Source organism: Callithrix jacchus, chromosome 5, assembly GCF_049354715.1.
Source record: "Callithrix jacchus isolate 240 chromosome 5, calJac240_pri, whole genome shotgun sequence".
NCBI classification, from domain to species: Eukaryota; Metazoa; Chordata; class Mammalia; order Primates; family Cebidae; genus Callithrix; species Callithrix jacchus.
This window is the reverse complement of record NC_133506.1, coordinates 37,410,972-37,436,855: the sequence shown is the minus strand read 5'-3', so window position 1 is coordinate 37,436,855 and position 25,884 is coordinate 37,410,972. Positions and strand designations below refer to the sequence as shown.

Below are 25,884 nucleotides of genomic sequence, written 5' to 3'. Positions count from 1 at the left end.
CATATATATGTGTGGTTTGAGCATGCATTAGAAACTATAAATATTAAGAAAGGAAATGTGGGGACATGTAATCTAGAGCCAGACTGCCTGGGTAAAAGTTCCAGCTCTACCTCTTCCTAGCTGTGTGACCTCAGTTAGGCAAGGTAAGCCCTCTGTGCCTGTTTTCTCACCTGTGAAATGAGATGAGAAACTTCTTAACAACCTCATAGGGAAATCTACAGGTAACATTTATAAAGCGTGTAGAACAATGGCATTTTGTAAGCACTGAATAACCGTTTGCTGAATGACTACATCCAAGTCAGTCAGTCCTGATAAAATAGCCCTCAGAACCAAGGACTACTCTCTCGTTTTACAAAGGAAACCACTGGGGCTTCATCTGCGTCTAGTTGCTTACTCAAGATCTCCCAGGAATGTTGGGAATCAGAGTGTTCTGTCTGACTATGCAGCATACGGACTCTCAACAGGACCCTTGGGGATAGGGCTGAATGCTAGGGGCCTCCCCAGGGCAGGCGCCCCTACCAAGATACCTAACACGGACCATACCTCTCTTCCAGTGCTGGGGCCGGGCGGACTGGCTGCTTCATTGCCATTGACACCATGCTTGACATGGCCGAGAATGAAGGGGTGGTGGACATCTTCAACTGCGTGCGTGAGCTCCGGGCCCAGAGGGTCAACCTAGTGCAGACAGAGGTGAGTCCTAGGGGACAAGACGGTCACCTGTAGCCCTGGCCAAGGAGAAACATGATAGAACTGAGAGACCCACAGGTGGGGGCCTCCTATTGAAAGGGACCTGGGTGGGATAAAAGCAGGAGGGAATAAACACATGGCTTACTATGGTGAGACCACTGTGGAAGCTAGGGTACACCAGCCAGCCCTGGAGGGCTACAGTGCAGGGAGTTCTACCAATGAATGGCAGTGAGTTCTCCATCTCTGAGGGCATCCAAGCAGGGACAGAATCACAAATTTCAGGGATTATTTGAATGGCATTCTTGCCTCAGGTGAAGTGATTGATAGAGAAGGAAAGAGAAGGACTGGCATTTATTCAGTGACTACTACGTGCCAAGAGATGGTACAGTCACTGCAGGGAATGGTTTAATCAACAAAGTCATTGAGTACTTAAGCTGGGTGCTGGGATTTCAAGAGACATAATACACAGCCCCTGGCCTCAAGGGAGAAGCAGACCTTCAGGCACCTCTCTGTGCAGTTAGAGAGCCCAAGACCTAGGAGTAATGAGAGGAATTAATCTTTATCGTTGTGTACCTACTGTGAGCCAGGCAGCATACATTCTTTCTATACACGATATTTTTTTCTTCTCCTCAAAACCGGTTATGGTGTAGCTCTTAGTATTAGATCCATTTTATCAGTGAGGAAGAAGTTGTGTCCCTAAGACCTCACATACCAGACTGTGGTAGAACTTGGGTCCATGGGACCCCAAAGATTCCTGCTTTTTCACCAGAACCACAAACTCGCTAACCATTTTTTTTCTGTTTATCCCACTCTGTGCCTTGGCTTATGATTCCTGTAATGAGCCCATCTTCTGTTCTAGTGAAGGCTGTGGGTCCCTGGGCAATCAGAGCTGGGACAGATAAGGAACAGCGCACATCATCAGTCCTGCAAAGGGAAGTGACCCATGGCTTTGGCACAGCTAGGCCTTCTGACTCTGCAGTGAATACCATCACTGATTGGTTTACACATATAGGCTCTGAGCTAACTCTTACACAGGCCCGTCTTCAGGCTTCTAGTGTTAAAGCCAAGAAGACTGCTTTATCTGTTCTCAGGTTCATGCATGCAGAAGGCAGGCTTGCTGGTTGGAGTCAGACATAGGGGGAGACATATTCAAATGCAGGTGTATCACAGAGCATCTGGATAAGCACCCTTTATAGACAAACTGACCAGGTTCTGCAGAAAAAGGTCACTCAACAAACATTTATCTAGGCCCTAGAAGTAATACCAACTTCTGCCTGGTGGATTAACAAATGGCTTTCCAGAAAGAATGGAACATTAAAGATATAGAAAAAAGGGAGTGGAGTTTCAGGAGGCGAGAACAGCAGGTACAAAGAATTGAGATGGGAGAAGACAGGACACATGTTTTGGGAGCAGATTGTGAGACAAAGATTTGCGGGCAGATAATTTGCTTGGAAGGTGATCCCAAGACACACTGGCTGGTGAGTGGGAAAGTGAGGCAGAGCAGGGAAGGAAACAAACAAAGCCTACTTTAGCAAGCTGTCAAACCCTGTAGACAACTGGAGCCTGGTTCTGCTGGGGAACTCGGAGTGTGGAACATGCGTGTCCAAGTGCTTCCACCTAAATGGAGAGGGAAATTAGATTTCTATCCTCAACTCTCCATTGTCATTGCTTCAGGGTTACTTTCCACACAGCCCAAGTATCCTCTCTGCCTTAAGCAGAGAATCCCAGGTGTTTGCAGCGAGCAGCCTTCCTTAGGTAAAGGTGAAAGCTGAGGGGACAATGGAGTGGACACCGAAAGTGCCTACTACAGCATGTCTAGAAGTTTTTAATTGTATCAGTGACTATGCTATTCCATCTTAAATAAGAAACATAGCTCAGGTGACCACTAGGAAACATGGAAATCTGGCCCTTTGGGTTACAATAGGAAAAGTAAGAATTCTGCCTAAGTGCCTGAGAGAGAATTCCTGACATATAGTGGACACTCTAAAATATCATTATTCTCTGCCTCTTAATGTTTTCTCTCCCTCCCCAGATTATTAATCCTTCATGAAAGGAACAATATTTTCATATTCCCACTCCCAATCCCAGCATCTATTGCATCATAGATTTTAAACAAAGATTTGTTGAATAGCCATTATTTATTGAGAAATTACTATGTATCCAGGCACAAAGCAATTTGTATGCATTATGCATTTTAATTGTAATTTCATACAATTTATACATGTTGTGAAATTTATACATATTGATAAATCATGTCTATTCTTCATAGCCACAACACTAAATGTGGACAGCAAAGTCTCAGGCCGCTATTCTTACCTGGCACCCCATTCCGTCTCCCCTGCCTTTGCAGGAGCAATACGTGTTTGTACACGATGCCATCCTCGAAGCGTGCCTCTGTGGCAACACTGCCATCCCTGTGTGTGAGTTCCGCTCTCTCTACTACAATATCAGCAGGCTGGACCCCCAGACGAACTCCAGCCAAATCAAAGATGAATTTCAGGTATGAGCAAATCCCAGACAGTGACTATCTTAGTCAGTTTGGGTTGTTATAACAAATTTCCATAGATTGGGTAGCTTAAATGATAGACATTTATTTATTACATTTCTGGGGGCTGAGAAGCCCAGTATCAAGCTTCCAGTGAATCCAGTGTCTGGGGAGGGCTCACTTCCTAACGCAGACAGCCTTCTTCTCGTTCCATATTCACATGGTAGAAAGTAGAAGCAGCCAGGTCTCATATTTCTTTTTTTATTTTTTATAGAGAGAGGGTCTCACTATGTTGCCCAGGCTGGTCTTCAACTCCTGGACTCTAGCAGTTCTCCCACCTCAGTCTCCCAAATTGCTGGGATTACAAGCATGAGCCACCACACTCGGCCCTACATGTTTCTTCTTCTTCTTCTTTTTTTTGAGACGGAGTTTCGCTCTTGTTACCCAGGCTGGAGTGCCATGGCACGATCTTGGCTCACCGCAACCTCCACCTCCTGGGTTCCGGCAATTCTCCTGCCTCAGCTTCCCAAGTAGCTGGGATTACAGGCACACGCCACCATGCCCAGCTAATTTTTTGTATTTTTAGTAGAGATGGGGTTTCACCATGTTGACCAGGATGGTCTCGATCTCTTGACCTTGTGATCCACCCGCCTCGGCCTCCCAAAGTGCTCGTTTCTTCTTATAAGAGCTCTAATCCCATTCACGAGTTCTCTGTGCTCATGACCTAATCTTCTTCCAAAGTCCCAATCTCCTAATACCATCACATTGCGGGTTAAGATTACAGCATGGATCTTGGGAGGGATGAAAACTTAGTCCATATAGTAACCCAACCAACTTCAGCGGCTCCGTGCACATTTGTGGGGTTTTCATCAGGACAACGGATATGTCTATGCTCTTTCATTGTCTGCTTCTCTAGGAAGCTGCAGAATCTGTTCCAGAACACAAAATGCATAGCCATGAGCAACTATGCACTCAGGGATTGCTGGTGCTTGTTTTTAACTGTGATTATGTTTTTTAACTGAGGTCTTATTCAGTTCTAGTCCACGTTGTGAATGGAGATAAATTTATACAAAGAGGTGTCAATTTCATACTCCTTTATCCCTGGAGGCACTCAGGTTCTCTCAGTGTGTTTTCAGTACACTCTTACTACTAAAAGTGGGGTCTGCAGTTGGCCAACATGATGAAACCCCGTCCCTATTAAAAGTACAAAACAAATTAGCCAGGCGTTGTGGCACATGCCTGTAATCCCAGCTACTCAGGAGGCTGAGGCAGGAGAATCGCTTGAACCAGGGAGGTGGAGGTTGCAGTGAGCCGAGATCGCGCTACTGCACTTCAGCCTGGGTAACAGAGCAAGACTCTGTCTCAAAAAAAAAAAAAAAAAATTGTGGTCTGGAGACCAGCAGCATTGGCTTCACCTGGGAACTTGTTATCAATGCAGAATCTTGGACCTCAGCCAGACATAGTGAATGACAGCCTGCAATTTAACAAGATCTCTGAGTGATTTGTATGCATGTTTAGCTTTGAGAAGCACTGTCCTAGAACATAGCTCAGGCATACCAGATCGATCCACACCTGGAAGCCACATGGTCAGAGCTGTGGGAACATTGATTGGTCTAAGAGGCCTGGATATGAATCACTAAGTAAGGTAAAGCCAGAGTTTAGCCCTTTATCCCAAGACCACTGTCAGGATTCCACCTGGGCAACAGGAGCGGAGAACCAGGTATGAGAAAGCAAGGAAGCTCCAAGTGTTGCCTCAAGTCATTGGGCAAATGCCAGACCCATTGTTCCACAGACAGATACCCCAGGCAGGCCAATACCTTAGTAATCCCTAAAACAAACAGCCATTATTGATTTGAAGTAGAGACAGAGTGCTAACTGAGGGAAGGATGGAGGGCACAGAACCCTGATCATGGCACATAACATCTAGTCCACTGGCTAGAGCAGTTCAGCTCTCGCCTCAGACTTGCAAGACTTACTCTGCAGAGCCCAAACACAGCGATTTCCCAGACCTGTTTTGAGTTGCCCCTTGGGGGTCTCATCTGTCCTGAGCAGTTCATCCAGGCATCCTTCCATACTCAGCCTTCTCTCCGAGTGTTGGGAAATCATTTCCCCCATTCCATGACAATGCAAGTGATGTTTAGCACTCAGCAGGGATTCCCTATCCCCACCCCTCCATATGCCCTCCTGGATGGCCCGCCCTTTTTTTTTTTAATATTGAATGGGAGTCTCACTCTGTCGCCCAGGCTGGAATACAGTGGTGCAATCTCAGCTCACTGCACCCTCCACCTCCTGGGTTCAAGCAATTCTCCTGCCTCAGCCTCCAAAGTAGCTGGGACTACAGGTGTGTGCCACCATGCCCGGCTAATTTTTGTATATATATATTTTTTTTAGTGGAAACAGGGTTTCACCATATTGGACAGGCTGGTCTCGAACCCCTGACCTTATGATCTGCCCACCTCGGCCTCCCTGCCCTACCCTTTAATGCAACACTGGCTGAGCTGAACCACTTAGTTCATGTGGTTGGCAGGTACTATGAGACTGTCTGAGCCTGTGTGTGGGTGTGCTGCTTCTGCAGCCTTGTTATTTTGAAGGTGTCACACAGCTTACACACCCTGTAGCAGTGAGCAAGAGAGGAAAGAACATCACCATGGAAGAGGAATGGGTCCTGGGAAAGGGACAGTGGGGCTTCACTTGGAGGGTGGAGATAGGCAAGTTGGGCTGAGTTGGTACATCACTGTCTCCCTTGCTCAGGGGCAACCATAGGAGCAGGGCCTATCTATCCACCTTTGTGCCCCCACAGACCCTCAACATTGTGACGCCCCGTGTGCGGCCCGAGGACTGCAGCATTGGGCTTCTGCCCCGGAACCATGATAAGAATCGAAGCATGGACGTGCTGCCTCTGGACCGCTGCCTGCCCTTCCTCATCTCGGTGGATGGAGAATCCAGCAACTATATCAACGCGGCACTGATGGATGTAAGTGTGCCCTGGCAGAAAGCTCCTAGCTGGCATTCAAGGACAAATATTCTTCCTGAGGTGGAAGTGGCTGGACCTCATGGCCCTGACCCCACCAGCCAGCCCCCCTTTTCCTGATATTCTGGTCCCAAGGACCTTTGCTCCACCTAAAGGCTCTGGTCCAAATCTAGACACAAGCTGAGCTCTTGGCTCCTTTTCTCATACAAAGAGCCTGGAAAGAATAGACCAAAAGCTTAAGGTGGTGCCTGTGATGCCATGGCAAGTGTACAGGCCTGCCTAGCAACCCCTTCTTCCCCACAGAGCTGACTCTCAGCCTGAAGTGTAGTAAAGCAAGTGTTCTCTATGCTTGGCCTGAAACATGGGATGCTCTTTCCTGGGGTCAAGGCCAACAATGTCTCTGACCTCTAATCCTCCTGAAGTTTCTCCCCCAAGGACCTGGGTGTTTGTTAGAGGAAGGAAAGTGATGGACAGTCAATGCCTATCCCAGCTCTCTAGGGGTCTGCCCTGACCTCTGCCCACCGTGTGCCTATAGCCTCTGTAAAAACCCTAGCTCTGGGTTCAGAATCAGGGAGTCTTGGCTTGGTCATATAGCTGGAGGTGGAGAGAAGGCCTTTGGCATTAGAGAGCTTTCTAAAGTCAATGAGTACATGTATGTGTATATGTGCATGTCAGTGTGCATTATGTGAGTGTGGTACGAAATGGGGTCTAGGGGGTGCAGCCACACTTGCAAATTCCTCCTAGCTTTGTCTCCCACTTCTCCCAACACCCCCTCCCTGCCTTCCTCATCCAGGCAGAGATCAAACAAGCTCCTGGCCTCTACTTAATAGGTTAGATACTGCCTGGAGTCAAATGCCTTCTGCCAAGCTCTGATGCTGATTGTGTTCTCTTTGTCCACAGGGCATTTCTCCTGTGAGCCATCACTGGGGCCTTTGCCTTTCTTCTGTTAAAAAAAAAAAAAGTCCTTATCTGTATTCCAGCTCAGTCGGTGCATTATCTGGTAACCATAGCAGCTTTGCTCCTAGCAGAAAAATATGAAGTCCTCTGGGTTAATTTTTAATGTTTCCCCTGGTAAAGGATGATGTTATCCATGAAATGGATTGCCGGCTGATCCCTGAAACCCAGCAGGAGCACGGATCTCGAACATATTTTCAGATAAGGCTTTGTCAGGCATGCTGGCCTAATAGAGCATTTATCACAGAGACAGGGAAAAAGAAAACTAACATTCACTGAGCGTTGGGCACCATGTCGGGCCCTGGACTTGCACTGTCTCATTTTGCATGTGAGTACTTGTATCCCCATGTTCTGATGAGGTCCTCACGGTCAGAGTATTTTCATCACTTGCTCAAGGTCAACTAGCTCAGCAATGGGGAGCCAAGGAATGGAGCCCCAAGTCTGTTAACACTCAAAGCCTTGATTTCTTTCCACATCTGGAAATGGCTCAAAGACAGTGCTGTCTACAGGTAGAGAGTATGGCTTTTGGAAAATAAATAATTTGCCTCTGCCCACCCAGACCCCTCCTCCGAACATTCCACTGGCCAGGAGAAGGCCCTCAGCAGAAGGGCCCCCCTAATGCATGCATGACATCCATGTTTGCAAGGCTTTGTCCTGCCTTTTCCAGGGTCTTTGCAATCTTTCATCATCTTCCTTCTCGCTTGTAACTCCACTGAGAACAGCTTTGACTCCCACAGAAACCATCTCTTGAGAAAACATATCGAGAGCCGGAGCCACTGATGAGGTGGAGAATCTCCCCAGTCTTTTCAAACACATTACTTCAGGTGGTGTGAAAACAGGGCTCTGGTTGAAGCTGCCAGACCCCCACTGTCCATTTTCTCCGGGCCTCTGTTTCCCTATCTGCAACATGGGGCTGAATTTATTGTCTTATTCGCCGGAACGATGCTGTCTAGCGTGTGCCAGCCACAATACCAGTGCCATGATGTAAATGAAGGTCAGGGGTGTTTCTGCCCTGCCAGTAGGCTTATGTTCAGGCTGTTTGGTGGTCTTTTCACACACAAATCTCATTCAATCTATGCAACAATCATTCCTTTGGATTTATGAGTTCAGTTTTCCAGGTGAAAAATATGAGCTCAGGAATCATCTAATAACTTGAGAGTACTTAGCACCCACCCTGCCGGGGGAAAAATAAAAAAAGTCTGCGAATGAATGAATGGGTGAATAGATGGACAGATGGATGACTCATAACTTACAAGTGGTAAAGCTGTCCTTGAACCCCAGGTCTATTGGACTTAATACATGTATACTTTCCACTGCCCACCTTGCCAGGCCAGCTCAGCCCCTCATTCTAGCCTGGAGGCAGAAAGTAGCCTGCGGGAGACTCTGCCTCAGGCCCTCCCAAACCCTCCTCTATCATCATGAGCACAGGGACTCGGCCAATCCTTTACATCCCAAGAAGTGTCTTGACCAGCAGAGCAACAAATCTGCATCTGAAATCTTTCATTTCATATTGTAATTATGATTATTTGCTGAGCTCCAGGGCATAAATAATTTATTTGGATAATCCCCATCCAGGTGACACTTTCCTAATGAAATGTCTTAGTTTGGAGGAGAATGTGTTCATTATGAGATGGTCCCCCTTTGCCGCCAGGGCATGGAGAGATAAAAGAACAGGCAGGTGCTTTGTATAATCTATTTGGCAGGCTCGAGAGCCTCTGGCCTCAGTCCGGGCCTCATCATCATCAGAATATCGCTGATGGATGTGTAATTTACGAAGCCTCCGTCTTGTCTTTGTCAGAGTCACAAGCAGCCTGCCGCCTTCGTGGTCACCCAGCACCCTCTACCCAACACCGTGGCAGACTTCTGGAGGCTGGTGTTCGATTACAACTGCTCCTCTGTGGTGATGCTGAATGAGATGGACACTGCCCAGGTAGGAGGAGGCTGAGCCAAGCTCTAGGTGGGTCGGGGGGCGGGCAATGCTTTAAACCTGGAGGGAGAGCCCTTCATAGCCGCTGCCTGCCACATCTGCCTCAGCTAGCTGTCCTGTAATAAGCACTGTCTGACCATGAGCATCAGGCAAGCCATTCTGCCTACAGAGGGTCCTGTCACCTCCCCCCAGACCTCCAGCAGAGACTCCCCCTGCCTATGGGTTTTGTCCAACTCCCCTCCCAGGACCAGACTCTGTTGCTCCATCTCACAAGCATTTGATTATTGTCTTGCTCCAAATCACACAGAGCTTGCAGAGTCAGGAGGCTGCCTCTTCCAGCCCTGACTAATACCCAGATGCTGGCCACACTCAACTCCCTTCCCCCTCTGCAATGCAGCCTATACCAACAGAGCCTGGGACTTGAACCTTGGACACTTTACCCACTGACCATCCCACCAAGCCCCAGGTCCTCACAGTTGACCCTTGTGCCCTGGCAGGCTTCCTGCCTTAGCCCCTCTGGTCTGACAGCTCCAAGCATCATGTGCCTACAGTACATCCCCATACTCAGGACATGTATCTTGGGATAATTTCTGGATTTCTTCAAAGCAGTGAATGTGCCCTACAGGAGGGCAGCCATTCTAGGGTGGGAGAGGTAAGAATGGTCCTTCAGATTTTTAAAAATCTATCCTTTCACTGCCGTGAATAAAACTCAAAGTAACAACGCATTCCCATGTGAGCACTGGCCTTGTGCAGGCCTTGGATGGGAATAAAAAAATTTAAACAGATCTGAGCTATAGTTTCAGCCCTTTAAAAGCTCATGGTCTTGCTACAGAGACAGATGAGCAAATTGTCCCAACCTCATGTGGCTGTGTGATAATAGAGGTCAGCAGTGAAGTGCTGTGTTGGCCAGGAGCAGGGAGCAATTAATTCTGCCCAGAGGGTGAGAGAAGACTTCAAAAAGAAGGTGACTTTGGCCTTGAAGAAGGCAGGGAGCTTTGGGTATATGGAGGTTGAACTCACCGGGAAAAGACATTTCAGGCAGAAGGAACAGCAGAGGCAAAGGTGAGGCTGGAGGTGAATATATGTACACTTACTTGCAGAACAGCTTATGTTCTAGTGTGGCTGGGCCTGGGGTATATCAGAAGGAGAAGAATGTCGTGAGGCTGAAAAATGCTGCAGAGCCCAGGTTGCAGAGAGCTCCCGGTGCAAGGCTCTGGAGCTGGGGTCTCAGATGGCAGCATAGCAAGCATCAGACTTTTACTTTGTAAACAACAGAACCCTTTCTATGAATAAAAGCTTTCGTGCAAGCCCAATGTATGAAACAGGTATGATCAAGAGCTGCTCATGATGAAGCAGTAGGTAGGGGTTGGGGTTCCACCCACACCGCTCTCTCATTTTCTCTTGGCACCCTTGGAGGGGTTAGTCCTTTGTGGGACCCGTGGAGTTTGCAGGAGCACAGAAATACCTCTGAGTAACTGGAGGGTTAACAGTGGTGTAACAGAGCCAGAGTTCCTGTGAGAAAGTTGGGTCTGGAGGGTGGGCATCGTGTCTCATGCCTGTAATCCCAGCACTTTGGGAAGCCAAGACAAGAGGATTGCTTGAGGCCAGGAGTTCAAGCCCATCCTGGGCAACACCATGAGACCCTGTTTCTACAAAAAAAAAAAACAAATTTTTTTTATTAGCCAGACGTGGTACCATGTTTCTTTAGTCCCAGTTACTCAGGAGGCTGAGGAGGGAGGATTGCTTGAGCACTGCAAGGCTCAAGTGAGCTATAATCCCACCACTGTATTTCAGCCTGGGTAACAGTGCAAGACTCCATATCTATTCATATTCTCTCTCTCCCTGTCCTAGACTGGAGTGCACTGGTGCGATCTTGGCTCACTGCAACCTCTGCCTCTCAAGTTCAAGCTATTCTCATGCCTCAGCCTCCCAAGTAGCTGGGATTACAGGTGCATACCAACATGGCTGGTTAATTTTTGCATTTTTGGTAGAGAAGGGGTTTCACAATATTGGCCAGGGTAGTCTCAAACTCTTAACTTCAAGTGACCCATCTGCCTCAGCCTTCCAAAGTGCTGGGATTACAGATGTGAGCCACCACAACCACACCTGGCCAACCTCATCTCTTAAAAGAATTTTTTTAAAGTATTGCAAAACAAGATAAGACTAAAAAGTAAACCAGGTCTGAGGACCCAGTGCAGGTAAAAAGCTGGACGAAACACCTGGAAACCAGGAGACCAGGGAGGAGAATGTTTCAAATATGCAGAAAATAAAGGTAGTTTTCTGAACTGCAGAAGTCTCCAGGAGGTGAGAGTATTTGAACTGGATGTGAAAACATTTCCAGACTTAACTCCACAAGGTTTAGGGAGCAGATGCGGGTGGGAGGTGAACGAGAAGGAAAGTTGAAGATAATGGCAGGATGCTGAGTCTGGGCAATTAAGTATCCAGGAATACAACTGATGAAAATGGGAAAGGCAGGAAGGTGGGGAAAGGCCGTGAGAAGAGCAGACAAGCAGGGAATGAAACTGAGTGCAACTTGGGGATGTGCCTGTGAGAGACATTCCTGAGAGTCCATTGATTCAGGCAACCCCTATTTGTTGAGCAGCTGCTATTTGCTGGAAGCTATTCTAGGTGCTTGGAATGCATCAGTGAGCAACACAGACAAAGCGAGGCCTTAAAAAATTCCTCTCTCTCATGCCACTTCTGTTCTAAGGGGGGAGACAGATAATAAGCAACCACACTCTCTAATGTGCTCAATTATATGTTAGGAGGTGACACGAGTCTTTGGAAAAAGACAAACAAGAGGGCAGGGCAGTAAAGATCAGAAGGGTGGATCTGGGACATGGGATGTCATTGCAATAGGATTGTCAAGGTGGGCCCTATGGGGAAGAAAACATTTGAACACAAACCTGAAGCAGGTGAGAAAGTGAGCCATGTGACTCTCTCAGGAGAGCATCACAGGCAGAGGGACATCTGCACCCAGGCTGCAGGGTAGGCATGCACCTGGTGCCCTTGAGGAACAGCACAAAGGCCAGGGGCAGAGCAGCACAAATGTGGGGAAAACAGCAGAAGGTGAGGTCAGAGGGCTGTGGAAGTCACAGAAGAACTTGGGCTTTCATTCTCAGAGAAAGAGAGCCATGCACATGTTTGAAGCACATGTTTGAAGCAGAGGAACATAATTTGCCATTTTTTTAATAAAAGCATCCCTCTGGCTGCTGTGTTGAGAATAGACTGTTGGTGCAAGAATGGGCAATAGTGGTTTCTGAAATGGAAGCAGAGAGAACAGACAGGAGACCACTATGATAATTCAGGTGGTAGGTGAGGTTGGCCTGAACCCAAGGGTAGCAATGGATTCTGAAGGTAAAGCCAACACTACGTCCAGACAGATTGAATATGGAATAAGAGACAGAAAGATGACTCAAGGGCCAGGCATGCCTATAATCTTACTTAGAGCTTTGGGAAGCCAAGGAAGGAGGATCACTTGAGGCCAGGAGTCGAGGCTGCAAGTTAAAGACCATTCTAGAAAACACAGTGACACCCTATCTCTACAAAATAATTTTTTGGGGGAGACAGAGTATTGCTTTGCTGGACAGTTTGGAGTGCAGTGGCACAATCTCAGCTCATTGCCTTTTCCCGGGTTCAAGAGATTCTCCTGCCTCAGCCTCCTGAGTACCTGGGATTACAGGCATGTGCCACCACAGCCAGCTAATTTTTGTATTTTTAATAGAGATGGGGTTTCACATTGTTGGCTGGCCTCGATCTCCTGACCTCAGGTGATCAGCCCATCTAGCCTCCCAAAGTGCTGGGATCACAGGCATGAGCCACTGCACCCAGCCATACAAAATAATTATAAATGAACTGAGCATAGTAGTCCCTGCCTATAATCCTAGCTACTTGGGAGACTGAGGCAGTAGGTTCTCTTGAGCCCAGGAGATCAAGGCTGCAGACAGCTGTGATTGCACCATTGTACTCCAGCCTGGGGCGACAGAGCAAGACCCTGTCTTTAAAAAAAAAAAGAGAGAAATCAAGAATAATCCCAAGAAGATTTGGGCCCTGAGCAATAGAAGGGTAGAAACTGAGATAACTATAAAAATAAATGAATTCCCATGAAACAGACAGTTCTGGAACATTCCCTGCAGACTTTTGGAGTCTGAAGGCATCACCACCCAACACTTTTGGCTAAAGAAATAAAACACTGAACTCAGATCATGAGCCTGGGTGTGAAGTCTGGCCTGCAAAAGCCTGTTTGCTCTTCTCTTTTTCAACATCCCTTTCAGCAAAACGAGAGCTCAGGCAACAAAGGATGACTTTCAAAGAACTTCACTTTGGGACATATAAAACCTTTGAAACAAAAGTGAAGGTCATTGGCTATAGCTTCCCCTTTCAGGAGGGGTCCTGGGTGAATGAAGACTCTTTCAGGCCCAGATGTTGGTACAGAGTTTGAGAACTGATTCTCTAAGTGCAAAACCGTCAGGCTCAGAAGTACCCTGAGGTTGGCTGCCATATGCAGCTGGCAAGCATTCCCTGAAACCAGCAGATGAATAGAGCACTATTGATATAAATATCATCACCACAGCAGCTGGGCGCCTTATGAAAATAAACAATGACACAGTGTGAGCATCAGAAAAGCCGCCCTCGGCACCTGGAGGGGCAGTTCTTTGAAGTGCCATCAGCATCTGTCTGCCTGCATGCTCGTGCCAAGGCAGCCCCCAAGTTGGCCCAGCCCGGCAACATGGACAGGTCACTCCTGAGAGGACTGATGCCACCTCCTGTGGTTTGCCTGGGAACCGTATGGGCTGATGCTGGGGATTGGGCAGAGCTACCTGTAAGTTGCAGCAAAATAAGAAGAGGGTGTGAGCTCTAACGGGGCCTTATTTTTTTTGCACTGCTGACCAAATCTGTCCCTGCTCAGAATCTTACACTCCTTCATTCAATCAGCCCCAAATATTCTTCCATTCTCTGCAGTGGCTGCTGTTCAAAGATAATTATGATCAATGAGGGCTCAAAATAAAGGCTTTCAAACTTTTGCATTCAACCTTACAGATTTTTCTCACTCTTTAGAACTCCAGATGTCTCTGGTTAGATTCGTGGGGTAAAATCCTAGAACCACAGCAGCCAGCAGAGGATTCTGTGGCTTCTCAGACTCAGCAGAAAGAACATTTTCAACCACATCCAACAGCACTGACAACATATTTTCCCTATTTATGGGCTCTATGGATAGGGCAGAGTTCATTGAGAGCAGACAGCAGAAAGAAGCCCTCCTTGCAGTCATGCCACACTCAGCAAACTGTTTAGAGAGCTCAGGAGATCCTCCAGGCCAGCCAGCCACAGAATCATGACCCCACCAAACATGTCCACATCCTAATCCCTGAGACCTATGAATGTGCTGTGGCACCTGGTGTGTGGAGCATACAGGGATGTTTCTTTACCTTAAAACAAAAAAGAGCCAACAACTTATATAAAAGCTGAGTTGCTCAGTTCTGAGGCTTCCACTGTGGAAAGCCTGAGCGATCAGGAGATGCAAAGCCTTTTGGAAAGGTGAAGGTGATGAATGCAAGGATGACGGGGCTGTGATGGATTCTCATGAAGTGAGAGAGGTGAGTTCCTCACTCTTCCAGGAGAAAAGCAGGATGCTATTTCAGAGATGTCTCTTGTTGTCATTGTGCCTATAGGGCAAATACCAACTGCCAATATCCCCATTTTTTTTGAGACAGAGTCTCAGTATGTTGCCAAGTACCAGGCCGGAGTGTAGTGGTGCGATCTCGGCTCACTGCAACCTACACCTCCTGGGTTCAAGCAATTCTCCTGCCTCAGCCTCCTGGGTAGCTGGGACTACAGGTACACACCACCATGCCCAGCTAATTTTTTTTTTTTTGTATTTTTAGTAGAGACGGGGTTTCACTATGTTGGCCAGGATGGTCTCGATCTCTTGACCTCGTGATCTGCCCATCTTGGCCTCCCAAAGTGCTGGGATTATAGGCTTGAGCCACTGCACCCGGCCCAATATCCCATTTTTATCTGGACTTGTGAAAACACAGCCTAACACTCCAGCAAAATATGCACAACACCCAACCTGTATCTCAGCCAGCCTCAGGTCTGACTTCACAAGGGGCTGCGTCTCTGTTTCTATTCCCACCAGAATGGTACAGGTGAGAGGAAAATAAGAAGTCTGGGGTCAAGAGACCTGAGTTCAAATTGTAGCCTTGGCACTTACTCACTGGGTTGCCTTGAGCCACTTCCTTTACTTTCTCCAAGTCTTGATGTTATCCTTTGTTAGATTACTATAACCTAGATGTTAGCCAAGTTCCCTCTGTCTTTGAAGATTTAAATAAAATTTTCTCTGTTCCCTACTCCCCATCCTCTAGGAAAACCCAGTGTCCATCCCCAATATTTCTGAGAATTCTGAGGGGGGCGTATTCTCATCTTCACTTCCAAGTTTCAGCTGAGGCTTTAGTCGGAGCAACGTGAGCTTCGTATCCCACCAATGCCCATGACTTAGCGCTGAACATCGCACACCCTCATCCTGAAGCTCCGCCTTGCCTCCTCAGCCCTCACTGGCAGAAACACATCTTCCCTGGCCCTGTTGCCCAAACCATTTTCTTCCCGTTTACCTCTTCTCCCATCTCTCCCTTCTTGGCTCTTCTACCCTTTCCCCAAAAGTTGTTCCTTTCTTAAGCTGCAAAATCTAGCTGTCTCTTTAGTACCTCTTTCTAAAACCTGCTCTGCACCTTGCTTCCTGCCACAAGACTCTTCTGTAGGTTTGTTTCTAAACTCCAACCATTCCTTCCCAGAAACAAATTCTGATGCAGCTGTTATGAGAGTAAGTTTCCACCCACTATGTGGAGATTTTATTATGAAACTTCATGAGAATATTGGGAGGATAAATTGAGGGGAGATGTGTCAATGTGCTTTTGTGTGTGTGTGTCTGTCTGTCTCTCTCTCTCTCTCTTTGATATTTCTCTCTCTTTCTCTGTCTCCCTCTCTCTCCAACACCCCCAGCCCCCCGCCGCCCATCCCTGTCCCCTGTCTTCTTTATGCCTTCATTCACAGTCTGCCTTAACTGGACATAGTATCAAAGCCAATTATATGTATTTGGATCTTTATAGAATCCGTTTAAAGGAATTTTATAATCACTTATGCTGAATTTTAAAACCAGTTCAGGAAACTTATGTCTCTCTCTTTAAAATACCAATTCACTTCACCTTTAGGTGGCCTGGGATTGATTTCTTCACTCTGGGTCACGGGGAGTCCTTCATTTCAAAGCTATGCTATTACTTGGCCTTTCCATTTTATCAAAGTATTTTTTAATTAAAGAAAGGCATAACTAAGGTGCACTGAAATATGCTCTAAAAATGTTTATTCCAAAAATAGACCCATATGCTAGTCTTCATTCAACTCATCAGAGCATGTTTATTCCAGTGACTAACAAGCTTTCTGATTCCATCAGCATGAAAAAGATGTTTAACACATGTGGCTACCTCTGCATTTGTCATATGTCATGTGTGAACTTGCACCCCCAAAGGACATCTTTTCATGTCCCAAACAGCCATGGAGAGCACTGAGTAGAATAATGTATGGCAGCTGTTCCAGAGCTGTCCACACGGGCTTCACGACTTTTGCTTGGTTTAACTTGTTCTGACAAAAGAAAACAGCAAAAGTCCCCTCTGTTTTTCTGGAAGAAGGATGATTATTTCTAATTCATTAACAACAGCTGGACTGACTTAACCCTGGTGTGTTCATCACCACTATCTGTGTGTATCTGCAGTGGTAAAGCCCTCCCTTCAGGCCGTGCCACGTCTCACCCTCAGACCATTGGAAAAGAAACAGTAGGGGAGAGTACTTACCAGGCGACGAGGTAGAAAAAGGCAGTTGGTCTAGACTCCAGGCTGAAGAATTTGAATCTATTCTTGGATCAGCCGACTTCAAACGTTTTCCATCTAAATGAAGAAAATGCCGAGGTTGTGCTGAGCGTAAGTGTGGCCTTTAGGTCAGCTAGGTCCTCATGATCTTAAAGAAGCAAGTAGGCTTCCTGGAATTCATATTTCCAGAGCCGTAAGAAACCATAAGCTTTCCCTCCCAGGAGCTGTATAAATCCCAGATGCTTACATGCTTATATGAAAAGTCTGACTCCTCCACTCACATATGTGGTCTCTGTTCCATGTCTGTGTGATCCAGGGAGCCAAGCTCAGTTCCTTGCTTGTTTCTGCAGGAAATACATGCACAGTATGCATTGTACATGCTATTATGAATTTACAGAATATTTAGGAGGTTAGGAGCAGGGTTATGTGACACACAGAGTTGCCTTCTGTACCTCATTGGTTCTACTATGATCCCAACCTTTCTCTTATATCTTCTGGTCATTCAACTCATCAGAGAAACTGCAGCTCTCTTGTTTATGACATGCGCTATCCTGTATCTAGGATGCTGCCCATCTTCACAGCTACCCCAAGCTGGCTGATCCAGAATTTTCACAAGGGCAGTCCTTTGGGTATTATTCTAAAGAGAAAGCTACTAAGTAGAGAAAAAAAAATCTATTTAGGCATCTTGTTTTGAGGAACCCTCCCCCATACTGCCTAATAATCACAGCTTACATTTATCAAGGAATCACTAGATCTAGATCCCTATGCTAAGTAGACATTAAAACTCATAGTCACTCCTAACAACCTGGAGAAGCTAAGAGATGTGGCCAGGCCATTCAACTAGAAAGTGATAGAGCTGGGATCTGAACCCAGGGAGCTTCAAGAGGAAACCCCAACACATTTTCCCACCTTTTGCTACACAACATACGCAGACCAAAATGGCAGCATCCATTCAGGGGCAGCCACAGCAGTTGAACACCAGAACCGTCTTGAGCTAAACCGCAGAGGATGTTTCTTGTTGATTAGAGTCATTTCTGAGCCCGAGAGTCAGTGGGAAGGGAACACCTGAATCCCCTGCTTTCTCTCTCTTATTTCCTATGGCTACAGTATATGCAGTGTCCCAGGCTGCAGAGAGACCCTGATGATCCCTGGCAGATCAAACACACATTTGCCAGCACGTCATCCTGCTGAATGTCACCCATTCTGTTGCTGCTGTAGTCTCACAAATTAGGGAACCCAAGTGAAAGGATGACTTTGATTTAGGATTAGAAAAGCCTGCAACCTTCCCCAGACCTCTGGGCATTATGAGAGAGTGACCCAGAAAATCGAATGCAGAGAAGTGTCCCGAGATACAGGAGTCTTGTTTGAGGCACAGAACCTATTAGCTTGAGAAATTGGTCTGGAAATCTTATTAAAAGAGACAAATCATTCCACATTCTCTCCTGACTGAAAATACTGGGGGTAACAGGCTTTCCCTGATACCTTGGATATATGGTAAGATACCTTACCTCATGTCGGGATCACAGCCAAACTCTGGGAACGGTAAATGCAAGGCAAGTGATAAAGGCAATTATTTTTTTTTAATGGGCAGTTCTGATTAATTCTGATTTCTCTGACCAGCCATAGACTTATCTGTACCAGTCTCTCATTACTGTGAAGGTTGCAAGGCAGACAAGCAAATGGCAAAGAGAAATGAAGTTCAAATTGTGGATTTGTCATTATTGCACAGCTCAGCAGATGGTTGTCCAGTGACGGAGGCCCCTGTGACCCGCACCCCGACAACACACACACACACACACACACGCTCAGAGCTCCTTTGTCCCTATTCTTGGCCAGCCCCCCGTGGAGACGCCAGTAAAGCAAGGCATCATTGCATTCTGAAGCTTAACCTTGCCTACTTATGCTATTTATGAGGGGTGATAAGAAGAATCCTTCAAATTTATATATGATAGCTATTATCATTATTATTTTTGTTGAGCACTGATGGGTTCAATAATGGTATGAATCATTGCAATTTAGTAAATGCTTATTCCATGCCTGGCATTGTGGTAAGGGCTTTATTTACATGAATTATGCCCTTTATCCTCACAACAACCCTATAAAGCAGGGGTTGCCAAACTTTTTCTGTAAAAAGCCAGATAGGAAATATTTCAGGTTTTGCAGGCTATATGGTCTTTGTTACAACGACCTACCTCTGTGGCTGTAGCATGAAAGCAACTGTGGACAATACATACATGAATAAGAGTAGCTGTGTTTCAGCAAAGTTTGATTTGCAAAAATAGGCAGCTGATTCTGTGGGCAATAGTATGCCAACTGCTGCTATAAGGTGAATATTGCTGAGTTAGAATTGTGGGATTCCACAGCTAAGAAGGTGGAAGATATGAGTTTCCATCTCCTACATCCTTTCTGCTCCCTGCTCTTGCCTTCTAACTGTAGTTCTGGAGGAAGGAGAGAATGAAGATATTTTCACATATGACTTCTCACTGTGAGATGGCTGTTATTCGGCCACAAAGCAAAGAGCAAGCTCCCCTTTGATGAAAACCCTGCATCTGTGGGGTGGGGGGGTCACTTCTGTCAAACTAGCCCCTTATCTGCAAGCTTGGGGTAGCCTGAACCAAAACCCCTGATGAGAGACTCAATCACAAACTGCTCTCAGAGTCTCGTAGGCCTTCTTTGTGAACCTTGGCTATATCTTCAGGGCAACCCCCAGATGCAGGGTCTATCTAACACATGGGCTCTTTGTCCATGTTGTGGTGGTCCCCAGCAAGCCTGCAGCCCCAGCCTTGACTCTCCTCTGTACCCCACCACTGGGTTCTGTAGACCTAGGGAGGGTCCATCTCTGTGTCCCTTGGGAACCAGGAATTTGAGGGAGCATGCCTTACTACTCGCTGCAGCCACACACCCCAACACCACCTCAACATTCTCTCCTAAACTGAAGTTATCTAGTGGCTCAACTGAGACAAAGAAACAAGGAAACAAGGTATCCATCTCTTCTTTTTTTTTTTTTTTCTTTTTTGAGGCAGAGTCTTGCTCTATTGCCCAGGCTGGAGTACAGTGGCATGATCTTGCCTCACTGCAATCTCCACCCCTGGGTTCAAGTGATTCTCCTGCCTTAGCTTCCTGAGCAGCTGGGATTACAGGTGTCCGCCACTGCACCTGGCTAATTTTTGTATTTTTAGTAGAGATGGGGTTTCACCATCTTGGTCAGGCTGGCCTCGAACTCCTAACCTCGTGATCCACCCGCCTCAGCCTCTCAAGTGTTGGGATTACAGGCGTGAGCCACCACATTCAGCCTCCATCTCTTCTTCTTGATGACCCCTGTACATGTAAAGAATAATTTACGATCTTAGACTAGGTTTTCTCAATCTCTGCACTATGGATATTTGGGGCCAAGTAACTCTCGGGGGGAGCTAGTCTGTGCATTGCAGGATGTTTAGTATCATTTTCTCCTCTACTTACTAAGTGCCCATAGCAACCCCCAGGTGTGACAATCAAAAAGTCTTCAGACACTGCCAGATGCCCCCTGGGGAACAAAACAGCCTCCGACTGAGAACCACTGTCTTAGACTGAAGGTCAGTCATTGCCTTTTGCTCTCAGCTGTAAATTCTAAGTTCCAATTCCAGATAAATAGGACAAATCATGGGCAAGATCTGTCAGCACCATGTGACATTATCTTTTGGTGCAAAATAAGCATAATTATCCCCACTTTAACCTATGAGAAAACTGAGGCCTGGGCTGCACAGCTGGTAAGCAGCACAGCCCAGATTTGAGATCCAACTCCTATATATTTTAAACTGCTTTGGATCTGATAATGAATGAACACTATGAATGTTTCCCTGGAATGAGGAAGAGTTTGCTATAATTTGCGTGGTGAAAAGAAAACTAGACTGTACTTGCCCTTTCTTTAGCATGTTCTATGTAATCTTGACAGCCGGGCTTCAAGGTAGATGTGATTCTTCCCATTTTACAGATGAGGAAACTCAGGTTCAGCAAGCCTAAGAAATGGTTTGAAATCAGCGTAGCAAAGATTTGTCAGCCCAGTGTTTCTGTGCTCAAAGCCTTGATATTTCAACACTGGGAAGAGTGGCTGGCTGGTCCCTAAAGGGGAAACTGAGTCTGATTTCCTACATAATACTCTACCTTTCTGGCCAGTATGTCCTGCCAGTCATAAGAAAAGCTTGATGATGGCCGGGCACGGTAGCTCACACCTGTGATCCTAGCACTTTGGGAGGCCAAGACGGGTGGATCACCAGAGATCAGGAGTTCAAGACTAGCCTGGCCAATACAGCAAAACCCCATCTGTACTAGAAATACAAAAGGTAGCCAGGTGTGGTGGTGGATGCCTATCCCAGCTATTCAGGAGGCTGAGGCAGGAGAATTGCTTGTACCCAGGAGGTGGAAGTTGCACCACTGCACTCCAGCCTGTGCAACAAGAATGAAACTCCGTCTCAAAAAAAAAGAAAAGTTTGTGATAAATGAGACCAACGCAGTCCCCCTTGCCTTTGACCTCCTCTTTCCTTATCCCAGTTCTGTATGCAGTACTGGCCTGAGAAGACCTCTGGGTGCTACGGGCCCATCCAGGTGGAGTTCGTCTCTGCAGACATAGATGAGGACATCATCCACAGAATATTCCGCATCTGTAACATGGCCCGGGTAAGTGCACGGCAGCCATTGCTTGCTGAGCCCCTCCTCCCCAAAACAGATGGAGGCTGCCGAGAGAGGATTCTGCTGAGCCAGCCAAGAGTCTGTGTTGTGCTCTCCTGATAATCTCTTCCTTGAGGAAGTGAGGCCTGTGCTGATTCCGGCTCCAGACTCAGCAATGACTCCAACACATAGAGATTCAATGAGCGGCATCCAACCTGCCATCTGCCTGTTTCCTGACACACTTGCTGCCATGTAGACAAAACTTCTTAGACATTAGCTCTTCCCCACTGTGTCTCACTGTACTGCCATGAGTTGATGCAGACTTTGATTGGATCCCATACGCTCTGGGCCAGGCACTGCAAACACCAAGATGAAAAGTGATTCCTTACTTCCATGAGGAAATTCACTGGCTGAGCAGAGGAGTAGTGGCGGGGAGGGGCAGAATAGCAATCTATGAAATGGTTGCTAACTAATACAGTTTGGTCACTGCTCCGGATCCAGGGTGAAAGGAACTCAGCGCCTCCCCCACCCCCCAGCTCAGAGTTCACTGTCTACTGGGAAAGTGAGATATGTTCTGGCACATAATCCTCGGGGAGAAAGAATTCTGCCCAATAGAGTCAGGGAAGGCTTTCCTAAAGAAAGGGACATTTAAATTGGGTTTTTAAGGCTGAGTGGGAGTTTTTCAGGTACAGAAGGGGTTCAGGGCAGTCATGGCAAGAGAATCTATATGCACAAAGGAACAGAAGTAGTCATGGGGACTCTCCCCATGAGGACATGGCTTAGAACTCATTTAGTCTGTCTTCCACTATGATGCTGCAGTCCCCAGGGTATCTGTAAGGCCCATGTCCCCAAGCATCCCCCAAAGAACAGCCCTAATAGCCTCTCCGTTCTCAGCCACAGGATGGTTATCGTATAGTCCAGCACCTCCAGTACATTGGCTGGCCTGCCTACCGGGACACGCCCCCTTCCAAGCGCTCTCTGCTCAAAGTGGTCCGGCGGCTGGAGAAGTGGCAGGAGCAGTATGACGGGAGGGAGGGACGCACCGTGGTCCACTGCCTGTGAGTACTAGGGAGGTGTCACCAGGGCAACAGGGTGGTGGGTGATAGAGCATCCTTGCAGATGCTGCTGGCCACATACACCAGTCCTAGGCAGGCCTGGCTATACCACAGCTCAACATCCCTCAAAGGCTAGTGGAAGTGCATTCAAAGGAATTATGCTCTTTTAGTGGAAGAGGGCTGCCAGTTTGTTTTCCTGAACTAATATATGACATATCATTGATGCAAACCCTGGTGGTCTTTCCACAAACACGAGAGGAGGTAGCAGACCGTGTTCCAATGCTCCCAATAAGAAGGTGATGTAAGAGGCATATGTGCCTTGCTAGTTACAAGAAAGCCCAGGACAAAGTGGGTTCCACTGACCAGAACCTCCCTTATTATTTCCCAAAGAAGAAGGAGAGGAAAGGGAAGGTGTTAAGTGAGCTTAATTTAATCCAGACATTTAAGTGAATCACTTCTATCCATTTGTGAGGTAGATATTATCATTTTGCAGTGAGAAAACGGAGGCGCAGGCAGGGTAAGGGAATCAGGAATCAGGAGTGGGGCTGTGGCTTACATTCCCTGCTCTCTAAGCTAAAGAACCATCGATTAACTCACACTGTCTCTCTGAGGATACTAAAGGACTTGTCTGCTCTGTCTGCCTCTCTACGATGGGCTTAGAGGGATCACAGGACAAAAAGAGCAGGAGGGAAAGGCACTGCCCTGAGGGGCTCACAAATGGATTTGAAGGGCTCTGGGAACACTATTGCCCAGGGGCACCATGGGCTCCAGACCAGCTGTGTTTATATACCGCCATTGCTGGGGTGAACTGGAGATTGTACCTCCTCGAATGGACGTTGTCCTCCAATGAATTCTGATGTCATTATGTGTGGAGGTCAGGACCTTGTGAGGACAGTGGCTGATGAGCTGTGCAACATCAAGAAAATCACTGAATTTGTAAGCCTCAGTTTCCTCATCTGTTCAATGGTTATGTTGAATTAGACAATCTCCAGACCCGATAATGCCTTGGCATGAAATACAAAGTAAACACACTTTATCTGCCAACACAGAGATCAAGAATGTTGTGGTAACAAATACGCAAATGGTGTCAATGTAATTACTTAAAAGAGCAAGTGTCACAGACTCTACCCTAAAGTGGCCACAGTCTTACACCCAAAACAAATCTGCAGCCATAACAGCTAGGTGTGAAATATTTGATTCACAGTCACTCACTTTGCTTCTTAGAAGTTCAACAATTTGAGGAAGTCATTGAGAAGGCCTGTCTCTTTAAAAATGTTTTGTTAAAGGACATTTGAACCAAGGTCTTCTTTTTTTACAGAACAAATACTTCTGGAGTTAGTGGAGGCACTGATAACATCTGACTGATCTCAGAATTGAGGTCAGTCTTTTAAAAACCAGCTAATTGTTCTCCCTCTCCAATAGATGGTGCATGCACGTTAAGAAAGTTGGAGAGTTTAAAGGGGGTCAAACACACGACACATGCAGATGTACACACAGAGCTTCAGGGCAACCACCTGCAGCAAAACTCCCTTTCCAGAGGAAGCAGACCTCAGGCTAGAGTTCAGGAAGATGCCACGTGGTGTCCCAAGTCAGGTTGATGGGTGATATCAGCCAAGCCCACCTGGCTCTGTCTACATCCCAGAAACTAGCAGCTGGTTTCCTGCCAGCTAATCCCTGCTGCCTCCAGATGCCTCCCACACACTCAGGTGACCTTACCCTAGCACCCATCTTTCAGGGTCTCACACTACCAGGCCCTGAGACCCTGTGTCTGCTCACCTCTTCCTCTTGGACGCTGTTATTCTTGCTTGAGTGGGGTCTCCTCCTTTCCTAGGAGACCCTACTCTCTCTGTCTCCCACATTTGTTTTTTAGCGTGCTTTCTTTTTCCAGTAGTGCCTTTTTCTCCATGTCCTTTCCAGCCCAGGTGGCCAGTACTTTGAACCAAAGGAAGGGACAGGGACATTCTTCTGCCAACAGAAATCTTGGTATCCTTGAGGGCCACAGACATCATAACAGACCCTGAATGCAGGCACCAGTCAGTGAATGGAAAGCAACTCTCTGTACTTGAAACATCTGGTCATTGCATATCCTGTAGATAAAACATCTGGGAGATTGACTGAGTGTCTTCGTTTCCGTCCAGATGTTCCTTAGACACAGACCATTACATGAAATCATTAGTTGCTCTTGGCAGCACGCCCAGGAGTTCCGAATCAGGCATATTCCTACAGGGACGCTCTATAAAGAGTTTGAAGGGTGTTTCCATGAAGATGACTTATGGAGTTTCAGAAAGGAATAACAGAGACATAGCTCTGCCATCAGCCCTCTATCCCTAGGCTCAAGATCAGTAGCATCTTGCTTAAACCAAGGTGTATAGTAGACACCTGTCATTTTCAGATAAAGCCTCTCAGTCCCACTCCAGTTCCCACCTCCAAGCTTGGGCTGGCTGGCCCTAGGCTAACAGACTATTGCTGTCCTTAATGAAGGTTGGGAAGAACTAGCAGGACAAACACTTGTGAATTTTCACTGTCTTTACGGGATGTTTAAGTGGACCCAGAGCATTCTTTGGGACACGGATGCAAGTATCAGCAAGGATGCAGGTGTCACATGTACAAAGACACAGTACCACCTGCCCTTGGGGTTTGGGTGAGTGTGCCCTGAGTGTCTGTAACATTCTCATAGAACCAAGAAAACAAGCAGCGAATTGAACTTTCAAAGGTCATCTAGTCCAACCCCTTCATTATATGAATGGGGAACTTGGGAACCAGACAGGGGAAGTGACTTGCCCAAGGTCAAAGCAAGTTAATGGCACAGGTGGGACTCAAACCCTAACTCCTGGCTCAGGGTAAAGCCTTCACCATTGCCTTGCCTTGCATCTGCCTAGGCAGCTGATCCCTACGCCTACGGATGTAGCTTTAGAATCATCAGGTGCCTGGAAGGGACCTAGGAACATGGCTTACCTCTTTTCTCTATGTTTAGAAATGGGGGAGGCCGCAGTGGAACATTCTGTGCCGTCTGCAGTGTGTGTGAGATGATCCAGCAGCAAAACATCATTGACGTGTTCCACATCGTGAAAACACTGCGTAACAACAAATCCAACATGGTGGAGACCCTGGTAAGTATCCCAAGAACTGTTCTCCAACAGCCAGGGACTGACTAGTTCCTTGGACCTGAAGAAAATGACAGCAAATAGTTAAGTCACTTCACAGCTGGCTGCTGATTGTATACCTACAGTCTGTGCCCTTGGCAAGTCATCTGCCCTGTGTCTTCCCCTTCCAGCCTCCCCAATTTCCCTTTCTTGCAGGAAAAT

At 46.9% G+C, this 25,884-nt stretch overlaps 1 protein-coding gene and 1 long non-coding RNA gene across 43 annotated transcripts in view; one reads left to right on the top strand and one right to left on the bottom strand.

Moving 5' to 3' along the window:
- LOC118153980 (uncharacterized) overlaps positions 1 to 25,884 on the bottom strand; it is a 357,355-nt gene that overhangs the window by 7,138 nt on the left and 324,333 nt on the right. For 5 of the 22 annotated variants that reach the window (XR_013535179.1, XR_013535180.1, XR_013535200.1 and 2 more), the window contains 5 exons: positions 25,535 to 25,744; positions 24,356 to 24,723; positions 23,401 to 23,616; positions 20,778 to 21,880; positions 544 to 20,198 (listed from right to left, as the gene is read on the bottom strand). This is a non-coding gene — a long non-coding RNA (uncharacterized LOC118153980). Of the gene's footprint in view, positions 1 to 543; positions 20,199 to 20,777; positions 21,881 to 23,400; positions 23,617 to 24,355; positions 24,813 to 25,534; positions 25,745 to 25,884 lie in introns of all 22 variants that reach the window. The other 17 variants (XR_013535188.1, XR_013535186.1, XR_013535198.1 and 14 more) reach the window with 17 other exon arrangements.
- Positions 1 to 25,884, top strand: part of PTPRT (protein tyrosine phosphatase receptor type T) — a 1,160,468-nt gene that overhangs the window by 1,125,276 nt on the left and 9,308 nt on the right. For all 21 annotated transcript variants that reach the window (XM_078371705.1, XM_008995950.5, XM_035302876.3 and 18 more), the window contains 7 exons: positions 555 to 690; positions 3,038 to 3,187; positions 5,973 to 6,146; positions 8,896 to 9,027; positions 21,408 to 21,533; positions 22,419 to 22,582; positions 25,554 to 25,689. In XM_078371705.1, coding sequence (XP_078227831.1) covers positions 555 to 690; positions 3,038 to 3,187; positions 5,973 to 6,146; positions 8,896 to 9,027; positions 21,408 to 21,533; positions 22,419 to 22,582; positions 25,554 to 25,689 — 1,018 coding nt within the window. The remainder of the gene's footprint in view (positions 1 to 554; positions 691 to 3,037; positions 3,188 to 5,972; positions 6,147 to 8,895; positions 9,028 to 21,407; positions 21,534 to 22,418; positions 22,583 to 25,553; positions 25,690 to 25,884) is intronic.